The 25,103-nt window shown below is 46.7% G+C and overlaps 3 protein-coding genes across 3 annotated transcripts; 1 reads left to right on the top strand and 2 right to left on the bottom strand.

Annotated features, from left to right (window-relative positions):
- Nucleotides 1-1,297: 1,297 nt before the first annotated feature.
- Nucleotides 1,298-3,710, bottom strand: LOC100831100 (dof zinc finger protein DOF5.1). The gene is made up of 2 exons (XM_003561731.3): nt 3,236-3,710; nt 1,298-2,957 (listed from the first exon to the last, which is right to left on the bottom strand). Exons 1-2 carry the CDS (start codon nt 3,287-3,289, stop codon nt 1,785-1,787), a joined length of 1,227 nt encoding a protein of 408 aa, XP_003561779.1. The 5' UTR covers nt 3,290-3,710; the 3' UTR covers nt 1,298-1,784.
- A 16,484-nt stretch (nt 3,711-20,194) lies between these two features.
- LOC100827922 (heat shock cognate 70 kDa protein 2) lies at nt 20,195-22,607 on the top strand. Its single transcript, XM_003558180.4, has 2 exons — nt 20,195-20,540; nt 20,664-22,607. Exons 1-2 carry the CDS (start codon nt 20,327-20,329, stop codon nt 22,403-22,405), a joined length of 1,956 nt encoding a protein of 651 aa, XP_003558228.1. The 5' UTR covers nt 20,195-20,326; the 3' UTR covers nt 22,406-22,607.
- Nucleotides 22,608-22,739: 132 nt separating this feature from the next.
- LOC100828530 lies at nt 22,740-25,025 on the bottom strand. Its single transcript, XM_003558182.4, has 9 exons — nt 24,854-25,025; nt 24,714-24,775; nt 24,493-24,583; nt 24,305-24,391; nt 24,152-24,205; nt 23,802-23,986; nt 23,570-23,652; nt 23,267-23,367; nt 22,740-23,133 (listed from the first exon to the last, which is right to left on the bottom strand). The coding sequence occupies exons 1-9, from the start codon at nt 24,905-24,907 to the stop codon at nt 22,912-22,914; spliced, it is 939 nt and encodes a 312-aa protein (XP_003558230.1). The 5' UTR covers nt 24,908-25,025; the 3' UTR covers nt 22,740-22,911.
- Between the last annotated feature and the right edge of the window lie 78 nt (nt 25,026-25,103).

Raw genomic sequence — 25,103 nt, 5'->3', positions numbered from 1 at the left:
GCAGTAGACAAATATAGGTGCAAATTAATATTGGTCAAGAAATTCAGTAGACCACCAACTGAAAATTCAGTAGAGAAATATGTATGTAGCAGTGAACTGTCAGCAATTGTAGTAGAAAACTGACAAAAAAGAAGAAGACAGCTACCAATAATTGCTGTAGACAGCCAGTGGAATGGCAACATATATACAAATATCCAATACTCCCTCTATTATTTCTTATCTATACATGTCGCATAAACAAGTATCTTCTCAAAATATCTGCAGATTTGAAGTAGTCCAAAAGCTAATTAACCATTGTATAATTAGTGATGTTTATTTTCCATAGGTAAACAATTTTAATGTTGCCATCCTATTGGGTGAGACAAGGTAGCGATTATCAGGGAGGTTGGAGGAGGATAAATGAAATGATCAAATTAATCGCATGGGGAATGTGAGAACATGCCAATCAACAATTTGTTCCTCTACCTTATTTGGTCTGCAAAAGGCCACATGTACAGATACTTAACGGAGGGAGTATAAAACTAAGAACTAGTGAATACAGGGAGAACTTTAAAAAAATGTTATAGACAACTAACATCAATGCATTAGATAAAACTACATGATAGATAGCGATAGAAAATGTGGTAGAGAAATATATATAGTAGAGAACCATATTGCATTTGCAACACACACTAAAACTATATATACAGTATAATATGACACAAACTCATAAAAACAAAATAACGTAGTAGGAATCAGTATATAATGCACTAGACAATAAGTTCTTCAAAACGTATCCATTTGATCTTGTTCTGAAAATCTCAATGAAAAAAGATAGCAATGAACACAGATTTTGATTTCACGGTCGTTATGAGAGCATTGATGTTTTGAAATTTCAAAATCGGATTTAAATTAAAAGGTTGACATTATGTATTTTAGAAGCTATCTAATTAATAATCGGAGAAAACAAATTTGATATGCGGTATGCATTAATACCAAAAACAAAAATCGTTTACCTTTAATCTTAAGAATATCAAGACTATATATACAATCAATTCTGATCAGCAAGTAACTGGAAATGCACAGCTAGAATCGATCACCAAGGCATGTGACTATACTATATATACGAATATACGATTGTATCTGGATAATCAATTGAATAACCAAACATAAACAACACAACCGGGTTAACTAAATTATAACGCTTATGCATGCATTCAAGGTAATATGGGGATTAAGAGTCACTGCTTGTAACGTCTATTAATGTAATAAGCTAGCTCGGCCAAAACGCAGTGAAGGGACACATGGAAGCCATGCATATGAAATAAATCATATTCACATTAGCTGGAAACAAATCAACCATACATTCATTAAATTCATGCAAGTTTCACATAATTAATCAATAAACAATTTGGCCAGCACTCCCCAATCTCCCAGTAAATATATATGATCATATATACCCCAATGCATCAAGTATATATTTATCCCTCCCCCTGTAAACAACAGTGAAAAGTTTTTGAAAGTACGTGACACAGACACCTACTTACTACACAGGCACACGCCTGCTTGTTGATGAGTTCAAAACCAAATGGCGGAAAAGTGTTAAGCAAGGACAAACTTTAACTTGAATCCCCTACCTTTGCCATCATGAGAGCTAGCAGCGCTTCTACAGTACCTGGTGAAGAATTAACACTCTTGAAACAACTTCTCCAATTCCCTCCTAGCTCCTTAATTAATTTCATCTTCTCAGAGACTCAGACCATGCATGCGTCCAGCTATTAGCCGATTGACCGACAGGCAGAGAGCTACAACAGGCCGCCACCATGGCCGCCGGTGGACGAAGAATGGAACCCAGGGAGGTTCATGGTCCAGCTCCCACTGCCATTGTTGCCGTCGTCCGTGGCGCTGCCGCTGCCACCCCAGACACCCTGAGCCTGATGATCCCCTTGTTGGCGTAGAGCCTCCATGTACTGCCTCTGCAAGCTCATCTCTTGCTGCCCGCCTTTGCTATCATCATCCGCCTGCTTCACCGACCTTTCGTGCCTTGCCGCCGTGGCCGTTGCACTGGCCGCCGTCTGCCCTAACGTGAACATCCCCGACGGCGCCGCTGCGCCGCTCCCTGCCGCTCGGTTAGCCTGCAGCGCTCCCAGTTGGTACATCGGCGGCGGTGGAAGCTCCAAGAACGGGAACTGCTGCTGATGTGGCTGCTGCTGCTGTACTCTCCACTGCTGCTCCAGTGACGCGCCAAAGGTGGCGGCAGCCCCGCCGCTGGCCAGCGGGAACGACGACTGATCCACGCCGTCCATGTGCTGCTGCTGATGCATGCCGATGCCGAGCGGCGGGAGGCCCACGGAAAAGGCCAGCCCTAGGTTGGGCCCGGCCCCTGGCGCGTGCTGCTGCATCGAGCCCAGGAACGGCAGGTGGTGCGCCATGGAGGAGCCCAGCCCAACCGGCGGGATCATGGCGCCGCTGGGTACTCCTGATCCCGGGGCGGTTGACGGCAATATAGACGATGAAGCCGAGGCCCCACCGGGAAGCTGCTGCCTGTTAGCTGAAGACGAAGATGGCTTGGAGGACTTGTTGGAGGAGCGCTTGTTGCGGCGGCAGCCGCCGCCGACTGGGACGGAGCGGAGCGCGCCGCCGCGGGTCCAGTAGCGGCGGCAGGCCTTGCAGAAGTGGCGCGGCTGCGAGAGCGAGTAGTTGTTGTAGTAGCAGAACTTGGTGTTGGTGGAGTCGCAGCGCGGGCACTTGAGCGCCGGCTCCGGGTGCGGCGCCCGCGCCATCCGCGCGCGCTCCGTCATCGAGTGAGAATTTGGCCGCGCCTGCTGCTGCTGCTGCCCCGCGGCTTCATTATTGCCCGCCGCCGAGCTGCTCGCCAGAGCCGCCGCCGTCGGACCCACGGGCGGCATATGTTGTGCTGCATCGCCAGCTGATCCTCCGCCGCCGCCGGCTCCGCTCGCCCTCGGTTGCTGACCTTGCTGTTAAGTATAGACAGAATGACAGATATGTAAATACATGGTGTAGATCAAAAGCTAGAGGAGAAGAAAAAGGAGGATCGAGAGAATTGTCTGTGAATATTCATCAAGAGGAGAATATATATCTTCCTGCTGTATGTGGCAGCTGTGTGCTTCTTTAATTGTGCCGAATTCTCTTTCCGTGATGAAGATGGACATGGATGGACGATGGATCATGGCTAGAGTGAAATGAATTGCAGGCAGAAAGAGAGAGACATAGAAAGGGAGGATTCATCAAGTACCTGGTTATTCCAATTAGGTGGATCTAGGTATGCAGGCACTGAAGGGAACACCATGGAAGTCAGTTAGTGGTCACTGGTGAGATATATCTCCTCTCTCTTAACTCCTTCCAGCTTTTCTGCTGCTTTGAATTCAGATCTTTTCTTTACAATCTCTGCACTTTTCTTTCTTGAGGATTTGTGTTTGCAAAGAAAAGGAAGCTGCAAGCAGGGGAGAAGGAAGGAAGGGAGAGGGGTTGTGGCGTCCTCTAATCTAGCTAGCTCGGAGGTGGTGGAGAATCACATCCAGCAGTCGCAAGAGAGAAGACAGCATTGAGAGAGAGAGAGAGGCTATGGGAAAGAGAAAGGGACCAGAAAAGCATGAATTTATCTTCTCCTTTTATGTGTTGGTAGCTTTATATTTCAAGTTTTTGCTTTGTGGGGTTGGGAAGAATGTTTTAGAGAGAGAGAGAGAGTAAGGAAAGGAGGTTTCTTAGCCTTTAAGATTAGCACTCGTTCAGCATTGAGGGGATACAGAGGGACATGGCATGCACCAAACCTCTGGATGGTACTCGCTTTGTTCCACAAAACACCTCATATAGATTTGTGCATTTGGATCAAGTCAATTCTCATCTCTAGTGGCTGGCCATTATATTGGATTAAGAGTAAATGGGTGTGAACAGTTATTGGCCGGCCGCAGGAGCCAAGAGAAAATGAGGTATATTATGTAATGAACAAAAAAATGTGGTGTTTTGTGGAACGTAGCGAGTAGTGGCCAATGAGTACGATGATTATTTTTGATGTGTTGGTACCATGGAAAATTTCAAGATATAGGAAAAGGAATAAGGGCCCGGCAAGACATAGACCATGAAAAGAGACCATGAATCAGATGAACCATATTTTTAAAAAAAAATACTAAAAGAATCAAGAAATTTTGTAGAAAAATACACATGCAAATGTTTGAATCATTTGTTGTCCAAAGTGAATGTTTGAATCATTTGAATGGTTGTATATTTGTAAAGAGGAAATGTATTACTTTTGCACCATATAGCAAAAAACATATACAAATTCAGTGCTCCAAGAAAGCAAACACTAAAACTGGTGTTTTGTACACATTCCACAAACAAAATATATATTTTTGTCATAAAAGTTACAAGAACATATGTGAATCAAAACATTTACAAATCTACTTCTTTTTTCAATCGAGCCAATCAAATGCGCGTAGATCATGCGGATGTGGTTGCTTCTGCCGTTCTGCGTAAAGCGTGCATATATATATGGATCCATCTAGTCCACTAATCCTATAACAGGTACGGTCGCCTCGCGGTCTCGTCCCATGCTGGCGCAGGTGACCACTCTCCAAGGCTCAATGATACAGTAAACTAGCCTAGCTAGCTAACCGGTTACCCTAGCTGTGGATCACACTGATATAGTAAACGACACACGCAAGAATGTGTTGAACAAGATATCGTACACAGAGCAGACATGCTGGGCTCAGCCTAACCCGCAGAACAACAATCAATGATGCTAGGACGGCCCAGTCCAGCCCGGAGAAGCTGTACTGACGATCTGAAGACAACTGTGGGTCTCTCTATGCTATAAGGCGAAGCAAAGCTAGCGCATGGTGCTGAAAGTGAAGAAATCACACAACTTATGAGCATTCATACTTAGCTAGATGCCAAGAGATACGAGGGTTAGGTGTTGATGTCAAAAAGTATATTTTGACTACTAAAAAAACCTTATCAGTAACGGTCGAAAAATAACATCAGTAACAGTCGAGGCCGCCATTACTAACTTTGTGTTATTGATGATGGGTATCATCAGTTACTGATGTATATATCATCAGTGGCGGTCGCGTTGCCACATCAGTGTTGGTCGAGAGACCGACACTTATACATTTTCGGTATTTAAAAAAATGTATAAAACCACAGAAAATACACAGGAAATACACAGAATAATATATACAGCACAACACAGCACATCACAGCACAGAAAAATACATATAAAGCCGCATCACAACACATCACATCACATCACATCATTTAAAGTATACAAATGTATATAAAGCCGCATCATTTAAAGCATATAAAGAATACAAATGTATCTCACTTCACGACATTGATTACAAAGTGTCAAAATTTCATAGAAGCATATAAAAAATACAAATGTATCTCATTTCAAGTTTGAAGTTATTGTTGTGAGTGAACCCTAGACACTACTTGTTCCACGCGTTCGTAGAAGTCCCCACTAGGCTTGATGACCTCATTGTTGATGAGATGGACGAACTCCCTTTGAATGTTATACACGACCCATTTAGGTCGGTGTCCCATTGTCATTCGGAGCCGCCAGTACTCTTCCATCGCCGCGACTGACCCCTTCCACTAGGCTTGAACATGTTGGCATTCTCCATAAGGATGTGACAGCAGTAGTAGCCACAGAACACACTGCCGGGCGGCTGTTGCTGGCAAGGGAACCTGTGGTTGTGGTGAGGCTTGTCTTTATAGCCTTTACCAGCTAGTTTTCCCTTGGTCGCCACTTTCCAGGCAGTGTTAATGAGTGATTTGATGTGTTTCCAGAACCGACCTCGAACACCCTTCTTTGGAAGTAGTGAATCGAAGTAGTACACCACGGACCAAGGCAAACAAATGAGTAGTGTCATCCAATGGTCTCTGCTTTAAAAAGAAACAAACTTTAGTATCTAAGGGTGTATAAGAAAGACTGAATTAGAAAAAATTAACGGTTCCATATATAAAATTGAACTTACTCCAAATTAAGGAAGCAAAGGATAAAGTCGTGGTCCGCGTATTTCTCGCAACATGCCACCAAGTATTTAGATGCCAGGGTTCTTGAGGGATCCTTTTCTGGCTCAAGACCGATGTCACCGTAGTTGAACATCGCGGGGTATAGAATGGCTACTTTTTTGACCTCCATTCGCCGCAGTTCTCTTATTTGGTAGGCAGACCACAGCCTTAAGAGGTTGATATCAAGCTTTTGGCGGTTAAAGAGGTAGAACAGTTCGTTGAACTCCACACCAAAGGTGATAGGACGTTCCTGAATGTTCCCGGTTTCTTGGTCAAAGAAGCCATTGTCTCGTGGGATTTGAACATTGGTTTGTTGGGCATGCTGTTGAGAATCAGCTGATGCTTGCATGTAGAACTGATGAAGCTCTTGCATCTCTTTGGACACGGCACGCCTAGGATATCCACTCCTTCCTCCGGAGGTAGCGGGATAGCATAATCACGATGCTCCTCGACGACGGAGTCCACCATCACACTCACTTGTGCGTCGTTCATAAGAATGCCGTGCACCAGTGGCGGTGATTGTCTGGGCATCAGGCGGCCAATGGCGCCTACAGGCTTCCCAGGCTTGTCTACGTGGATACGAGACTTCACCTGTGCCTGCGCGTAACAAGAAGAAGGTATATGTGTGTAAGATCTTTATTCATGAAGGTAAGGAGTGAAAAAGAATTTGAAAAGTATGCTTACAAGGATGTTGTCACTCGGACCCGGATCGTTATCTCGGATGCCCTCGCTTGGGTCCAGTTGGCTAGCGGGGGGGTTGTCCATGCTAGGAGCCGGGTTGTAACCTGGGGTGTAGGTGTCTTCGTCGTCCATACGTGTGTCGGAGGCGGCGCTGCTCTTCAGCGGGGTGCTCTTTTGCGGGGGAAGAGGAGGAAGGAGGTTCCTCAAACCTTCCACTCCTCCCCCGAGTATGGCGTCAAGGGGGTGGTCTTTGGCCAATGCCGACACCAAATGATGGACGGCTAGCACTGCATATTCTCGCGACACCTCTTGACACATCATAGATGCCTGCTCTCGCGCCTCCGTCTTAGCTTGTTCTATTATTTCAGCAAAAGCGGGGAGCTTTTTCTGGACCCTGCTTCGCTTCAGAGCAGGCGGGAAATAATCATCCCGGTAGCCCCCTTCGCCTTTCCCTAGAACACGGCCCGTGTGCTCCGCCTTTTGCAAGCCGTCGGTCACAACCGATTCCCACCTCTTGCTCTGCACGGAGTTGTCGGATGTTTCTGACCTCTTGCTCTCCTCCCATTTGTGGGCATTTTCCTGTTATCATATAAGATAGGACGTGAGTCTATATGGATTAGGAGTGTCCTAATTAACGCCGAAAACAAATTAATGCACGTGAACCCTTACTGTAAATTTTTTAACAGGCGGCTGCATTGGCTCAATGCCCGCCCACTCCTCTGGTGTCATGTGCTGACGTGCATATTCTCTAGCACGTTGGTCCTCCAGCATGCATGCACTGGAGGCACCCTGCCTGCCGCCTCGAGAATTCGGTCCTGCTTGCGCCAGACCTTTTTCTTCCCCTCTTTTCCTGCACTCCCTAGCCTGTGGTTCAAGGACTTCCTCGCGCGCAACGCCCTCATACGTTCACTCTTCGCAATGAAGGCAGGGTCAGACGATTCCTTCTTGAATTTGTCCCATTCGGCCTCATAAGTTATCGACGGCCATTTCTTCTTGATGATCTCATACGGTTTGTCCATCCACTTTCTAGCGGTGGTTTTCCAATTAGCAATTGCGCACTGCTATGTTGACGGACGCTAGGAATCGCTCGCGCCACTCGTTAGTGACTTGGAACCTCCTTGCAACGTCCGCGATGCACGTGTTTCTATCGACTTCGGAGATGTCACTCCACTCGTCGGTGATCTTGCAATATTTACGTGCAATGGCTCCATAGGTCGTTGCGAAGGCCTTCTGTGCCCTCTCAGGCGACTCCAGGCGGCCTCTCTCAGAGTGCCGGGTGACCACGTAACAAAACTTCTTCAAGTTGTGGTTTCCCCTCGGCGTCTTCTTCCTTGGCTTCTTAGCGGTAGTTTCAGTTGACTGCGGGTTACTCTCTTCCACCCGTCGCTCGTTGTCGCGCTCTTCTGAACGAGAGCTACCTGAGCCAGAGCTGGCAATTTGCTCTCCCGATGAAGACTCTTCATCGACACAATCTACCTCCTCCCGATCAAGAACTGATTTCTGGCTACTCTTGCCCATTTCGTACCTATGCCATCAAAACCATCAAATATATATCGGCCGAAAATTTCGGCATGACCTATGCTAAAAAACTAGCAATTTTTCTCTACTAGGAGCTCGAAACCTGCATAAAAAACCCACCCGCATATGTACCCCGTCGGCACGATGGCCGGCCGCTTCTCCAATGACCCGAGACGATGTTCGGGCCCACAATTCATTACTCAATTCTCCAAAATAGCATATAAAACAACATGTATATATGACAACATCTAATAATCTAATAATGAACACTTCACATTGCTAAAAAAATTCAGTTAATCAGCAGCAGCATGTTCTTTTACTGACCCTAAATTAAGTTAAGGGGCAGCAGCAGCAGTATTCAGCAACATTGTCTTACTTAGCAACCCTAATCCTAACAGCAACATTGTCTTATTCAGTTAGCTCTTGTTAAATTAACAGCATATTAATTTGCTAACCCTAAAGTACTCTAACACTAACACTAACCCTAACAACAGCAACTAATTTGACACACTCAACAATGCTACAATATGCTAAATTAACAGCATATTAATTTGCTAATCCTAACAACAGCAACAACAACTAATTTGCTAACCCTAACCCTAACAACAGCAACTAATTTGCTAATTCTAAATCCTAACCCCAAATCAGAGGAGAGGGACGGAGGTAGATGAGAAGGAGGCAGAGGCGCGCACCTGTGGTTGAGGGAGACGGGTGCGCGCGCTTGGGGAGGAGGGAGACGGCGGCGCGGGGTGGCGGCGCTCGGGCAAGGACGACGACGCGGGGTGCGGGGCAGCGGGCTCGGGGTCGACGGCGGCGGGGTGGCCGCGCTCGGGGAGGAGGGAGAAGGCGCTCGGGCTCGGAGTCGACGACGCGGAGGAGAAGGACGGCGTGCTCGAGGTCGACGGCGAGGACGAGGCGACGCGGGGTGGCGGCCGGAGGGCATAGGGCCGGGGGTGTCAGGCTCGGGGCAGCGGAGGAGGTCGACGGCACGGAGGAGGTTGACGGCGGCCGCGGCGCGGAGATCCGGCAGAGCTTCGCCCGGGGGAGGAGGAGCGCCCACTGCCGGTCTGCTAGGAAAGCGACACGCAGGCGAGTAGAGTGACGGGTTAGGGTTTCGGCCGCTCCTTTTATATGCCGAAGCACATCAGTGGCAGTCGCGTAACCGCGCGACCGTTACTGATGATCACCTACACATCAGTAACGGGCGGGCGGCTCAGCAACCATTACTGATGTGCTACTATGCCTGTTGGGACAGTTGTATTTCTCTAGTATTTGTGCTACATTAAATTCAAAAAATTCATCACATGCATACAAATTTCACACATAATTTCACTTAGTACAAAGTTTGCATTAAGATTCAGTACGAGTACATTTTACAATGTGACTACTAGTGCTTCTCCTTCCTTCGGTAAGTCATAACTTGACTCCTCGCAGAACTGCTTCTGAGGTAGGGTTTTTGTGGTATTTTCTCGCTCTCGCTCCCATTACTTCTTCTTTTCCCTCTCCTTTTCCTCGTTAGTATCGTGCGTTCCGCTTCTTCGTCATCTGCGGTGGTCGTCAGATCATGCAAACCTTCGTGGTCTTCTTGTGAAGTAACTTCGTCCACTCCAACAATGCTTTTTTTCCCTCTTCTTACTACAACGCGGCCTTTATTTGCCGGGTCGTCTATGTAGAATACCTGCTTGCATTGTTTAGCAAAGACCCATGGTTTCTCTCTTGCCGAGATTTTTCTCACATCAACTTGTTCACGAGGGATCTCAGGAGGTAGCACCATCGTCGTGAACCTGTGACTTTCTTCTTTGTCACCTTGGTCCATCTTACACGGAACATTGGGATCTTTGTGATCGAGTACTCCAATTCCCAGATCTCCTCGATAACGCCGAAGAACGCTTTGGTTTTGCTGTTGTCGTCGGTCGTGGTCTCAGAAGTCATGACTACACCACTATTTTGATACGTGCTTTTACGGTTCTGAGACGCAGTGTAGAAGTTATAGCTGTTGATCGCATATGATTGCCAAGTAGAGATGTGGTAAGCAGGTTCCCGTAACAAACATGCAACCGTCTCTTCTGATACATTGGTCGTCTCCCTGCCGTACAAATAATTCTTTAGCCACGTTGCGAATGTTTTATTGTGCTCCCGGTGGATCCAGACTTCTTCTCTTTTAGGGTTTTCATTTCATAGTTGTTCCATGTGCATTTCCTGATAAGGCCGGTAGCAATCGACAGTATGCAACACAACCAAATGTGCTCTTTCAAAGTCAGCTTTCCTTCCTCTAACACAAACATTAAGGTATGTATGTCCAAGGCCACCTTCGCCATCGAGCTTGCCCTTGTGCCGTGATTCGGGAACACCTATTGATTTCTGATCGGCCAACCAATCCGTGCAGAACTCGATGCACTCTTCTGCCCTAAAGCCTTCCACGATGCTACCTTCCGGACGCGATCTGTTACGAACGTAGCGCTTCAGAACCCCGTTGTATCGTTCAGGGCCATACATGTTATGCAGGAACGAGGGCCCTAGGGACAAGATCTCATCGCATATGTGGATCATTAGATGGACCATGATATCGAAGAATGATGGAGGGAAGAACATCTCGAGCTCGCACAGAATCTGTATCATACTATCCTTCAATATCTGGCATCATCTAACGGTGATTGAGTTCTACGAGATGCTGTCAAAGAAGTCAGAAAGCTTCATGATTGTCTCCCTTACGTGCGGCTCCATGATACCTCTGATTGCGACTGGAAGTAACTGAGTGAGTATGACATGGTTGTCGTGAGACTTCATGCCAGATAACTTGTGACTCTTCATATCAACTAGATGCTTGATGCTCGACGAGTAGTTCGATGGGACTTTAATGTCTTGCAGGCATTGGCACATCCTATGCAACTCGTCTTTGTACAGGTTGTAACATGCAAGACGACACCACGTGGTCACCGTCACGAAACCATTCTTGTCGGCTGCCGACACTTGATCTTTGTCTCACAACTCTTTTCTGATAGACATGAGTTCCAGGTCCTTCTGTGCATTGGGTCCATCTTGAGTCTTCTCTGAAATGTTCATCAGCAACCCTAACACGCGAGCATACATTTTTCTCCATGTGCATGACATCTATGCTGTGGCGGCATTCTAAATGTGCCCAGTACTCCAGGTCCCAGAATACGGACCTCCTTTTCCACACGACGCCTTCAGGTTCCTTATATTTCTTCGCAGCAATCTTTCCGGGGACAACCTCAAGATCGTTCACAATTTTGAGGATTTGCATACCGGACTTCTCCTTCGGCGCTGTCCCGTGCTCCGTCTTCCCATTGAACCTTTCCTTGTCATCCCTCCAAGGGTCTTTAGCATCCAACCACTTTCGATGGCCCATGTAAACAATTTTGGATGAAGCGGACAACTTCTCTGATGTCGTGTTTTCCCCGCACTTTGTATAGGCCTTATAGCCCTGTGTCACCTGGCATGAAGTATTTCCATTCGCGGGGTAGTCATGCACACAGGTCAGAAACGCTGCTCTCATCGTGAAGTACTCCCTCCTGTTTGCGTCCCAAACCACTCTGCCAGGGTTCCAAAGCTGCTTCACCTCATCTTTCACTAGCTGTAGATACACATTTAGGTCAGCTCCCGGCTGCTTTGGACCCTGTAGGAGCAGGCACATGTGGATGTACTTTCTCTTCATAATTAACCATGGAGGAAGGTTATAGACAAACAAGATCACTGGCCATGTGCTGTGCTTGTTGTTCATGTTTTCGACAGGATTTATCTCGTCAGTGCTGAGACCGAGCCTCAGCTTTCTGGGCTCTGCCTCAAAATCTAGAAATGCCGTGTCAAAGTTTCTCCACTAAGTCCCATCGGCAGGGTGTCTTAGGACCCCAGCTTCCTCCACACGGTAGTGCCCGTTAGGATCAAATGCAGCCTGCGCCGGATCGTGATAAACGAGATACCTCGCGTCCTTAACGTTCTGCATCCAACGCTCAACTCGGCCACCTGCCGTAAGATACCAGACAGTTTTTGCCGGCTTGTCCTTCATCACTTCTTCCCCATCATCTTCTCCAGCTCTGGAGCTCCTTCACCTTCCACATTATCCTCCTCATCGACCCTTGTTTCTTCCTCGGAATCATTCGCCAGATCATACCGCAGGACATCATCATCTTCGCTACCGCTACCGACATCAACCGCATCCTCCCCGTGACAAGTCCAGCGAGAATAACCTTCCACAAAACCCGATGCCAGCACGTGCATCTGAACATCTTCAGGCTTCATCATGCATGTGTTTCCACATTTGCGACATGGACAACGCATCATCACAAGTCCTTTTCATTCCATATCACCTTTCATGACTCCAAAGACCGTCCATTCGGTTATCCATCGAGCATTGATTCTTTCCTTGGCGTACATCCAAGAACGGTCCTTCGATCTACAACACAATACACAAGAAAACAAACAAAGCAAAATAATTAGCCTAATCATTGACAAGGGGATTAAGGTGTTAATTAACCGGGGCTAACTAAAAATTTGAAATTAGAGACATTCGGAGAGAAATTGGAGGCCGGCGAGAAAGATCGGGAGGGAGAGAGAGCTCGCAAGGGAGAGGGAAGCTCCGGGCGACGACGAGGAGGCCGCATTTTGGCCGGCGACCAGAGCTCAAATATTTGAAATTGGGGAACTTCGGAGAGAAATTGGAGGCCGGCGAGGCAGATCGGGAGCGAGAGAGAGCTCGCAAAGGAGAGGGAAGCTTCGGACTCGAAGATCGGAGCTCGCCGGCCATGGAGACGGCGGCCGCCGGCGCGAGGGGGGGGGGGGAGGAAGGGAGATGGAGGAGGCGCTACCTGGGGGGCTCGCCGACGGCCATGGCGCGTTCGGGCAGGGCTTCGCCATCGCCGGAGAAGAAGGGGCCGCAGCTGGTTCGTTACGACGCGCAGCACGACCAGCTGCGGCTCTGTTCTTTGTATTTAAACCGTGACACTCATCAGTGGCGGTCGGGAATTGGGCGACCGTTACTGATAATAGGGGGTACATCAGTACCGGTCGCGTTAGGGCAACCGTTACTGATGCGTGGTTCATCAGTGGCGGTCGTCTCTTAACCGACCGCCACTGATGTATCTCGCGAGGTATGATGGTTCATCAGTGGCGGTCGCGTCGCGTGACTGCCACTGATGTATGGCTGGGCAGGGACGGGCATACACCGCTCTGTTCATCAGTAACGGTCGCGCCGTACCCGTTACTGATGTGCCGTTGCATGTAGACCGTTTTGTAGTAGTGTTTGATGAACTTAACAATAACTTTTTGTAAACTAAATAAATCCTTTTTCCAAGACATGGGTTTACGGCGGACTTTAGTCTGCCTGAATTATTTCTATTAAATAAAAGAATCAGGTTAATGGGTACAAAGGCCGCATTTCTCAAAATAAAGACAACACATAAAACCCACATAAAAACCTAGAATAAATATGCCAACATCAATATATAGCTAGTGCAGTCAACAGACGTCGATACTTAATTTGAGTCCACCAATGACACCGTGTCTTTGACATTGTCAAAGGGCAACGCGTAGCTAAGATCGTACCATGACACCTATGTAACCATGTGCCACCAAGACCAACGAAGACACCAATGTTCCGCCAAAATAGTTGAAGGGTAACTCACAACTGAGATCATATCTCCACACATCTTGTGCGCCATGTAATCTATTAGTGGACCATCATTTCACACCGGCCGAATATATCCTATGTGACCGTCTCTAGCAGGTTGCATGCATAAGCCAGAGCTCTTGCTGCTCCAAATGGGGAAGATAGGATCACAAATAGATCCAATGTGTGGCCTTTGGAATAACCTGCAAAATATGTGCAATTCAAGTCATGTCAAAAATATTATCATTTCAACAACTCCAAATTGCCTATCCAAAAAGGCAAATTCTCACACGGATTTGGGCCTTAAGTTTTTTTAAATAAAAACCATTAACCAATCTATTCTATACTAAAAGCAATATGAGGGGTACCGAGGGTATGCTCCACGTTAAGCCACATCACCCCAATTTTATTAACCGTTGGATATGAGATCTAAGAGTCAAAAATCGTTTCCCAAATATGTGTTACGCTTTCAACGCCCCACACGAACATGGCCGCTGCCAAATCCTAAAGGCCCACACGATTTTCCTTAAAGAAAACGTGACAATTACCGTAAAAAAGATGTCACGTTAATTAGCTTTTGGTAGATTAAGAAAACGTGTGACTTCCGGTCTCACACAAACACAAATCCTTCTCACCGGTACTACAAAATTGATCGACTTTTTTAACCACCAAAGATTAGTTGGTGAGGAGAGATGCACACTGAAAAGAGAAATCACTGAGATTCTCCGAAGAGAACGTGGCATGTGCACGTATAGATAACGGACTATGCGTCTGGAGCCACGAGGTCGCAACAGCGCAGGAAATAATTTTTCATTTTATGGGAAGCAGCCGTGCGGCGGACGAGCCCTCGGCGCAACTAATCCCGTATGGGATGGGGCCACCGAGTACCGGCCGCAGAACAGATACCATTGATCACGGTGGGACCAGTCAGAACACGATTAAGTAATGGCATGCAGTCCAATGGCGTTGAAAACGGGTTGGCGAAAATAACATGGCATGAAAAAAACATCAACAAGCTTAATTTTCGAGATTAGGATTTTCTGAGATCGGCTGCCTCAAAGCTTGAGACAACTATCATAAAAAATGTGGTTTTGTGAAATATACTCTATCTATTTTCATGGATCACGAGAATATTAAGTAGTGATCTCTTCTCAATCCTTCATAATCTATATTTTTGCATGAATTGCTTATTAATGGATCTGAAAGAATTATAACTCTACATCCTAACACGTGATCATAATAACATACTAAAAGCACAATGAGTGGTACCGAGGAGAAGCACCACGCTGATCCACATCATCTCGATATTTAGACCGATAGATCTCATACTTGATCCCAATATTTAATTAGGTGGGTATATCTCATGAGTTAGGGACGAAACACCAAAGGGGATTGAGGCCCACATAGGCCATTATGAAATATTTATTGCTTAACGCACTACGATGCAATATTAAGTAGTAGTCTTGCCTCAGTTCGTCGTAATCTATTTTTTTTTGTAAAGATTAGTTACTAACAGGCATTTATAGAATTATAATTCTACATCCTAACACGTGATCGACATATACTACGCTAAGGATAAAAATGTTAAGACCATGGTCGGGTCCACCATGGGGGCACAACGGGCACATGCTCGGGTTTCCTCGTGACACGCATGTGACATAAATCGTGAAGCTTAATTAAGCTTGGGTGCCCAGGCTATAGACTTGGGTTAGCTCCGCCAATAGTTACGAGATGACCACTTTTTTCATTGTTTTTATGGATTGAGATAATATTAAATAGTATGCTCACCTCTACTCATCATAATTTATATTTTTTATATGTTTGCAAAAATGAGTTATTAACGGGTACTTGAAGAATTATAAATGTACATGCTAAAATGTGACCCAAATCTATTATATATTAAAATCAATATGAGAGGTACCGAGGGGAGGCTCCACGTTAAGCCACATCACCCCAATTTTATTAACCGTTGGATATGAGATCTAAGAGTCAAAAATCGTTTCCCGAATATGTGATACCCTGTCAAAGCCCCACACGAACATGACCGCTGCCAAATCCTAAAGGCCCACACGATTTATCTCATAGTTGATCTAGACATTTTCTGGATGCACAACTAAATATCATCTCAAACAATCAATTAATTTGACACAAACATTGGTCAACCAACCGGACTTGCATTATAAACTTAAAGTTGTGGGTTATGATCTAAAACCATATAAATAAAAAGTTGTGTCATGTTCAAAACACATACTACTTCTATGTGTAGTTTGATTAGTTAAATCTACGTACTTTTCTAGATGTACGTCTTTTTGTTAACCTGTCTTTGTAGCGACTAATCCGTGACACAAGTTTCCATTTCCGAATAATATATTGGTCTAATAGCACATACAAGTAACATAAACCTATAATTTATTTGGTCATTTTAATTAAAATAATTATCGATACTTATCTCTGTGAATTGCGCGGGACACCAATGCTAGTTCCCAAACAAAATCGTTATATTTGTTGGAGGTGGTATGTTAAGCGTGACATGGGTTATCCGTCAAATAATGCGAGCAACAGGGCAGACATTGTATTGTTTCATTGGTGTCACAGAAACAACATTAATTTTTACCCATTTCAATTTCGCTTTGCGAAGAGAGTTAACTTTCAATAAAGTAAGAACATCGAAATAGAACATTCCGACATCTCCCACCATACATGGCTTTTGTGCAAGATGCCAAGATCAGAAGGACATCTTCTCAGAAACGGATGTCTCTCCTGTGATCCTGTCTAACGATGTACTTACGCTACAAAGAGAGATAAAATCACATCGGTGCAGCGAATTTTACTGTTTCCGCACAGCGGCAGAAACAACAGTTGCATTTTGTTTGTGCGATCGCGATGCGTGGGGCAGGATTATATGGCAGATCTGTCCAAAGCCAAAGGCAGTGCCGCGTCAATGGAAAAGAAGAAGGAATAATTAAAGGTGCTCTTCCCAGGTTCCTCTACGTTTCCGCGTCAACACAGTAGGGGTCATAGCCCCTAGCTTGATCGTTACCGTCGAGACAACGACGTAAAGCACATCATTCTGTTACATGGCGCCATGATAATATCTTCCTTCTCAAGTGATTTACGGGAAAACGTGCATTGATTTTTTGAGAGGCCCTGTGGCTGAAGAGAGGAGCTAGCTGCGTGTCACTGGAATTAGCTGATCCATTAATCACAAAAGTGCACAGGTGGCAGTCCACGGCCCACTCGATCCGTAACAGAAAATTGCACTGGCCCATTGCGGAGTGGAATAAGCTTTACACTCGGATGGGCCAGGCTTTAGTTTTGTATTCCTAGTCCAATAGAGATGACCGCGGGCCTGACTTAGATTTTGCTACAGATGATAAAATTCTTGCTCCACCCATTCCACGTATCTGATGTAAACCTTCTCCACGTATCCATGATCAGTGATCACCTTCATTCTGAAGCTCATTTGACATTTGAGTATCTAGATGTGACTGCAGCTAAGCAGCGGATTCATGCACCAGGATCGCAGCTGGATGGCTCCTTCAGGGAGATTAGGACAGTAAAACTGGGCATCTTGGGAGGTCTTTCAGCCCATCAGCAATTTCGGCCGTCAGATTATACGTACAGATCATTTCTGACCGTCCGATCCCTCGATCACTCCTGCCTGGGCCGCCTGTCCTACGGGCTGCTATTCCCGTAGAAAAATCCCCGTTTCGTGGTTGATTGGGCCATTTTGGCGGCCCATATACCATGCACCTGTTACACTGCGTCCTCTGGAAAAAAAATCAGTTCGCCCCTCGCGCTGGGGTCTTCGTTGGCGCTTCAGCGCTGATGCGTTGACAGTTTAACTACCCTGCACCCTGCAGTGCTTGAGGCCGTGGCTTACGTCTAAGCTCTATTCCACGCGTTCGACTTAGAACCTAATCATCGATTGAAGCCTCCGATGGAATACTTCTTAGCAAAAAAAAATAAAAAAAATCATGATATCAACAACGGTTTTGTTGTATCTAAGTTGCCTAATTTTTAAATAAAAGACTGAAATTTGAGTTGACGAATCAAAACCGTTGAATTAGCATCTAGATCTCATTTTATCTTTTTTTTTATCGGTCATTTCGAATCTAATCACCCCATATGAACAAGCTCACGCACCATATCTTTATGAGCACCTCCGAGATACTGAGTCGGAAGATTTTGAGATTGATGAGGTCACCGCAGATGTCTCGTAGTTGACGGGTATATCAGTCCCACTGAAATTGCAATACCGATTAAACACAAGAATAAATCGAGATAAATGCGACACACATGACAAGTCTATGACTTAAACCAGTGAGTTGAGTTGGTTCCGCCAGAAGGAACCAAACCACCTTTCGATCAATTATCTGACCAAAGAGAGGAATGACATTATAAGCTCCACTGCTCCAGCTAGATAATTCCCATGAAAATGCACCAACTTAAATAACTAGCTGTTCTACAAGAGGGTCTGTACCATCAGAACATACGAGTTTAGCTTGATCTCATCCATTTGAAATAATATGTGGAACTGATTGATTAGAGAAAGTAAGCAGTACCAGCAGATCTGCAAAATTGTAAGTAGGGACATTGCAAAGTAGACGATGTACATCTGACAACAGAATCTGAACTGTAAGGTGTGCAGTACGATCTGATCTTACGTCTTGACCCATCTCTCCGGTTGTTTGTCCGAAGTATATTGCCTCAAATAATCAAAGATGCCAAGTAGAAGTTCATTGTTTAGTCCACAACGTTAACTGACCACAAGTACAATAGACGTTTTTTTGAGTATAAATACATTCATATTTGGTCAAATTTGAACACTAAATATGGAACGGAGTGAGTATTTATTTGAAAACACGATAACCTGCAATTATAAGATATGCATTATACATACAGTGAGGAAAGATTTGTCATTCCAGATTGCACGCTGCAAAAGATGCTTGATTCTTCCACCAATAGAGTTTCAGGATCGTTCAGCGACGTGCCATGAAAAATAGCACCTTTAAGATCATATTCGTGAAATATTTTGCCCAAACATGAGGTTTGCCATCACCATCAGATCCAATCCACTTTTATCTGTTTGCCATGCCTTGTTTGCTTGACCTTAAACGGCAAGTTATATGAGAACCCAATAGAAGTCAGTCACTAAATCGAACAGAACTCCGATTGTCAAAGAAACTTATTACCTGATAAATTCCAATTTTTTGGTGAGGCAAGTTAAGCTACCAGTGTGTAGAGAATGGTAAGCATGCTTGAAGTAATCATGCGAAATTTTATGCAGGACCCAAACTCTGTTTTCTTGATTTGCTTTATGATGAACCTGTCATCCATTGTCTTTGCAAATAAAGCCTTACTCTTCCCCACCTTCATCATGCCACTTCATTCAGCAGGTTAACGAAGTAATATATGCAAGCTCGAATGGGCAACACTTCTTCCGAAGAAGATAGAATTGGTTAGCATATATACCAGTAACTGAATATCGCAAATGACTCTATGTATGACTCTAGGTGGGACCTTCACTACATCTAGCAATGACAATGTGCATATACAATTTCCTTGTTGAGTCCATTTTTTTTTTATTTTAAACTGTAAAAGCTGCGCGATTGCAGTCCGACGGTATATAGATATATAATTTTTACAAAGTGAGACACCGAATTGCGACATTCGAGGGTCAAACTCTGGTGGGCTGCCAGCACACCTGCCTGGCTGACCACCCAAGCGATGCTCGGTTCCCTGATATTGGTTGAACTTGCTTTGTAGGTTGAAATCTGTGATTTGGCGCTCATTGATTGGATCGGACGCTGGCGGTGTTTAGCCGTTGCTTTTGGAAACCTTTCTCATGGTTTGGCTGTTGCTACCGATGGCGCTTGATGTTGAAAATTGTTGCTACAATCAACTTTATCAAAGTACTAATTGGACATATGAGTTCAGTGGCCAAAGGAGTCATAAAAGTGTCATTTGGCGACTCCCGAACATAAGCAAGAGCTTTTCCCCGAACTTGTATCGAGTCCAGGTCAAACCCGGCGGCACCCGCGGGCGTCTGAACTGGCACGGAAACTGTCACATCCAATCCAATCGACGACGCACAGAAGTCTTCTTCTTCTGAAACAAAAGGAAGGAGTGTTTCCACCTCCCCAGGCTCCAGAACCTTCCGGTGCCCTCTAGAACCGAAACCCCACGCCCCGGCCCCAGCCGCGAGTCCAATTTCGCCACGGCTCGGCCCCGTCGACGCTCCCGCAGCGAATCCGCGGCTTTCCTCCCGCACGTCCAGATCGCATCCGACGGCTCAGCCCGTCCCCCGGAACATTCTAGAACCCCTCCACGGACGCGGCACCACAGCCTTATAAAATCAAACCCTCTATCGCCTATCTCCCGCATCTATCGATTTCCTTCCCCAGTGCTCCGATCCAATATCCAACCAATCCCAGATCCCGTAATTCTCTCCCGAGTTTGTTTCTCCGCCCAGCAGTCAACGAGATCATGGCCGGAAAAGGAGACGGGCCGGCGATCGGCATCGACCTCGGCACGACCTACTCCTGCGTCGGCGTGTGGCAGCACGACCGGGTCGAGATCATCGCCAACGATCAGGGCAACCGCACCACGCCCTCCTATGTCGCCTTCACCGACACCGAGCGGCTCATCGGCGACGCCGCCAAGAACCAGGTCGCCATGAACCCGATCAACACCGTTTTCGGTAAGTTTTGAGTAGATCCTCTGTTTTGCTCTGCTCTGGTCTTTCAATTTTATATAAATGGTCAGCAGATCGCGATCCGTTTAGTCTAGATCTAAACGCGCCCGGTTCTAATTTTGTTTGTAGATGCGAAGCGGCTCATCGGTCGGCGTTTCTCTGACGCGTCGGTGCAGAGCGACGCCAAGCTTTGGCCGTTCAAGGTCATCCCTGGCCCCGGTGACAAGCCCATGATCGGGGTTCAGTACAGAGGCGAGGACAAGCAGTTCTCCGCCGAGGAGATCTCCTCCATGGTGCTCAACAAGATGAAGGAGACGGCCGAGGCGTATCTTGGTACCACCATCAAGAACGCCGTCGTCACTGTCCCCGCCTACTTCAACGACTCCCAGCGGCAGGCCACCAAGGATGCCGGCGTCATCTCTGGCCTCAACGTCATGCGCATCATCAACGAGCCCACCGCCGCCGCCATCGCCTACGGTCTCGACAAGAAGTCGACCAGCGTCGGCGAGAAGAACGTTCTCATCTTCGATCTGGGTGGCGGCACCTTCGATGTCTCCCTCCTCACCATTGAGGAGGGCATCTTCGAGGTCAAGGCCACCGCCGGAGACACCCACTTGGGAGGCGAGGACTTCGACAACCGGATGGTTAACCACTTCGTTCAGGAATTCAAGAGGAAGAACAAGAAGGACATCAGCGGCAACCCAAGGGCCCTCCGGCGGCTGAGGACCGCGTGCGAGAGAGCGAAGAGGACGCTCTCTTCCACCGCCCAGACCACCATTGAGATCGACTCTCTCTTCGAGGGCATCGACTTCTACACGACCATCACCCGTGCCCGGTTCGAGGAGCTCAACATGGACCTCTTCCGGAAGTGCATGGAGCCCGTCGAGAAGTGCTTAAGGGACGCCAAGATGGACAAGAGCACCGTGCACGACGTCGTGCTCGTCGGAGGATCTACACGTATCCCCCGCGTGCAGCAGCTCCTCCAGGACTTCTTCAACGGGAAGGAGCTCTGCAAGAGCATCAACCCTGACGAGGCCGTCGCGTACGGAGCCGCCGTCCAGGCTGCCATCCTCACCGGCGAGGGCAACGAGAAAGTGCAGGACCTGCTCCTACTCGACGTCACGCCGCTCTCACAGGGCCTGGAGACGGCCGGCGGCGTCATGACCGTGCTCATCCCGAGGAACACCACCATCCCTACCAAGAAGGAGCAGGTCTTCTCCACCTACTCAGACAACCAGCCCGGCGTGCTCATCCAGGTGTACGAGGGTGAGAGGGCGAGGACCAAGGACAACAATCTGCTCGGCAAGTTCGAGCTATCTGGCATCCCCCCGGCGCCCAGGGGCGTTCCCCAGATCACCGTGTGCTTTGACATTGATGCCAACGGTATCCTGAACGTCTCTGCGGAGGACAAGACCACCGGGCAGAAGAACAAGATCACCATTACCAACGACAAGGGGCGGCTGAGCAAGGAGGACATTGAGAAGATGGTGCAGGAAGCTGAGAAGTACAAGGCAGAGGACGAGGAACACAAGAAGAAGGTGGACGCCAAGAACTCCCTGGAGAACTACGCCTACAACATGCGCAACACTATCAAGGACGACAAGATCGCCTCCAAGCTCCCAGAGGCTGACAAGAAGAAGATCGAGGACGCTATTGATGGCGCCATCACTTGGCTCGACAACAACCAGCTTGCCGAGGCCGACGAGTTTGATGACAAGATGAAGGAGTTGGAAGGCATCTGCAACCCCATCATCGCCAAGATGTACCAGGGCGCCGGCGCTGAAATGCCTGGTGGCATGGACGAGGACACTCCGGCGAGCACTGCCGGCGGCAGCAGCGGCCCAGGCCCCAAGATTGAGGAGGTCGACTAAATGATATGGATTCCAATCGCAAATGTTATGCTTGAATAATCTGTCGGTGGATTCCTGTGATATTCTGCTATTTTTCGTACGGGCATGTATGCATTGCCCAGCTTTTGTTGAAGTTGATTTTGAACCATGGTTTATTTAGTAGTACTAATAGTTAAAGTATACCTTTTCTGCGTTTATTAATTGTATGCATTTGCGTTTGCCATGCCAGGAATGCTCGATCAACTGCAATTAACCAAGTAATTTTTGTATCAAACTCACCAAATTCCCAACCATGTGTGCTGCTCTGACATATTAAATCACCGTGGAGTAAAGTTTTTGCCTTTCAGACATGTTAAATTTTACCAAATAAACAGGCTCAAAATCTGAACGACATAAAAGCTTATGTCTACATTTTTTTTTTCTGTTGACTCAATTGGACGTTGCCAGTTCGTAACTATGGGAAACTCATGCAAGCCCCTCAACTAGTCAATTAAACCAACAGATGGTCTGGGAATGAGCTACCCGCTTCACCCTAATCCGCTATAGCTCTTTACGCTGTGCAGAGCTTCTTGTTCTAACTCAACCAGCATGCGGCAGAAGTCCTCAACATCCTTGGCCGCTTCCTTGAATGGGAATCTGAACTCCTTCCAGTGGTACTGCTGAGGCACATCTAGGGCAGTTATTTCTCTTTCAGGGAGCTTGGCGAGCACATCAAATCCATGGTGATCAATGGAGAGCAAGAGTGCATCCTTAAAGAAAAGACGGTGATAATCAGCATTGTAAGTTACTAATTTGACCAAAGAAAGGAAGGTTCGGAAACAGGAAACTAATAATTCACTTATCCTACACTGTAAGTTGTCCAGGTACACTAGGAATACTTACTCTAGCAGTCACATCAAAATACTCAAAACAGAACAGCATGAGTGCTCTCCGCCTTGACTCACTCCGGTTGATACCATCAATAAGCTTTGCAGCAAACGGCACTAGAAAGGACAATGTATACGTTTAGAAACTGAACATGGTGGTGTATAATTACATGGTACAAAAAGATTCATCGGTAAGTCATCAAGTAGCATCTTATTGACATATTTCTAACTTAAAAGCCAGACACTGCGTACAATTGTTGCTAGAAGGTACAGTGAAATTAAGATGAAAAAGCTGAAATCAATTAAGTGCAAAGCTTACATAGCAGATCTGCTTTTGGTGGTTCAAAAGTATCCAACTCGATATTATGGTTGCTGCCAGAGGAATCTATGTAGACACATGAGCTGCAATATAGAAATCTCCACAGTTATAAATAGCTCCTTGTAACTACTTTTGACCAACTGATATTACTTGCGCAGTTGTGCTGATGCTAAACATAAAGGGAAGACAGTGAACGTCAGAAAATAATATAAGGAAAACGTATAGCACACACCCAATTTCAAATTTGTAGATACTGTAGGAGCTCTCTTCATTGAGTAAGCTAAGGAGACCTTCGCTCCGTGACCTACAAGTAGAACTTGCGGAGGATAATACCGCTGAAACCCCATAAGTAGCTTCGCTAGCAGCTTTATGTTCCTTGAGAATAGCTTTCTTCAGACTGTCTGCTATAACCGGAACCTTGTGCCAACAATATGAAGCACAATCAATATCACTTCACTGACTAGTAGGCAATCAAACATGTCCAATGTTGGGGCTACTTATGGGGCAATATGAAGCACAATCAATATCACTTCACTGCCTACCCGCAAAAAAAAAATGTTGGGGCATTTGCAACGAGCTTACCTTTGTCTCCTTCATGCGGAGGACATCACCAGTCATAGCGACTCGAGGAGGCAACTGCACCACATGACAATACCAGTATCAGCACCGATGATGACAAAACATACTGAGAGAAGAGAACGCAATAGTCAGCAAAACTTGTAGAGAAGGATTTACCTTGTTGAGTGACTTTAGCAAGCTGGTAAGGCGGCCTGGGACTGGACTGGATACCGAGAGAGAGCCCCGTTCATCGATTATAATGTTCTGCAGGATTGGACATTCACAAAATCAACTGATTAACCGTGACAGCAAACACAAATGACATATCCAATCAACCATCATGAGCAGAAGAACTAGAGCATTACAATGTTGTGCATGTGGTTCCCGGGAACGATCAAGTAGGGCATGCCCTTTTGGATCATGTAGTGCACCCTCGACGTGTAAATCTCCCCCTTGCTGCCCAAATCCCCAATCAAGACCAGTCAGAAACAAGAAATTTTGGTCTTTTTATTTGCTATATCCACACAAGCATAAGGATGGCGCGAGGACATGGATCAGGAGGGGGTGTAGGAACCGGTCAGCGAACCTTCCAGTGGCGTCGGCTTTGATTGTGTTGAGGTGGGCTTCCCAGCTGGCGCCCAAGATGTTCTGCGAAGGGCAAGCAGGAGTTAGCGAGAGAGCCCAAATCAGGGAGGAACGAACGCGGAGGGTGGTGGCTATAAGCACCCGGCACTTGTCGGCGACGGAGAGGGCGCTGGATTTGGCCTTCGCCATCGCCATGGCCTCCACTCGGAGCTGCTCGAGGAAATATTTCGGGGAGCGGCTCCAGGGGCGCCGCCGGGGGTGGACGGAGGATGCGGGTCTGTGGGGATCGAAGGCGCGGCGGCAGCCAGGCTCCAGAGCGGCAGGCCCTGGGCTGGGCTAGGTGTTTGGGCCTGGCCTGTCTGTCGAGGTTGAAACGAGGCATTATCTGTGG

This window comes from Brachypodium distachyon, chromosome 1, assembly GCF_000005505.3.
Source record: "Brachypodium distachyon strain Bd21 chromosome 1, Brachypodium_distachyon_v3.0, whole genome shotgun sequence".
NCBI lineage: Eukaryota > Viridiplantae > Streptophyta > Magnoliopsida > Poales > Poaceae > Brachypodium > Brachypodium distachyon.
The sequence above is the reverse complement of the archived record's forward strand: the minus strand, read 5'-3'. Positions and strand labels throughout refer to the sequence as shown.

Bases quoted from the DNA above. Each gene is read 5' to 3' on its own strand.
- LOC100831100 (XM_003561731.3), bottom strand. From the start codon at position 3,289: ATGGTGTTCCCTTCAGTGCCTGCATACCTAGATCCACCTAATTGGAAT. The intron at 2,958-3,235 runs GTACTTGATGAA...TATACTTAACAG, and splicing joins CACCTAATTGGAATAACCAG to CAAGGTCAGCAACCGAGGGC.
- LOC100827922 (XM_003558180.4), top strand. From the start codon at position 20,327: ATGGCCGGAAAAGGAGACGGGCCGGCGATCGGCATCGACCTCGGCACG. The intron at 20,541-20,663 runs GTAAGTTTTGAG...TTTTGTTTGTAG, and splicing joins CCCGATCAACACCGTTTTCG to ATGCGAAGCGGCTCATCGGT.
- LOC100828530 (XM_003558182.4), bottom strand. From the start codon at position 24,907: ATGGCGATGGCGAAGGCCAAATCCAGCGCCCTCTCCGTCGCCGACAAG. The intron at 24,206-24,304 runs GTAAATCCTTCT...CATGTGGTGCAG, and splicing joins TGCTAAAGTCACTCAACAAG to TTGCCTCCTCGAGTCGCTAT. The intron at 23,134-23,266 runs GTAAGTATTCCT...CTTTTCTTTAAG, and splicing joins ATTTTGATGTGACTGCTAGA to GATGCACTCTTGCTCTCCAT.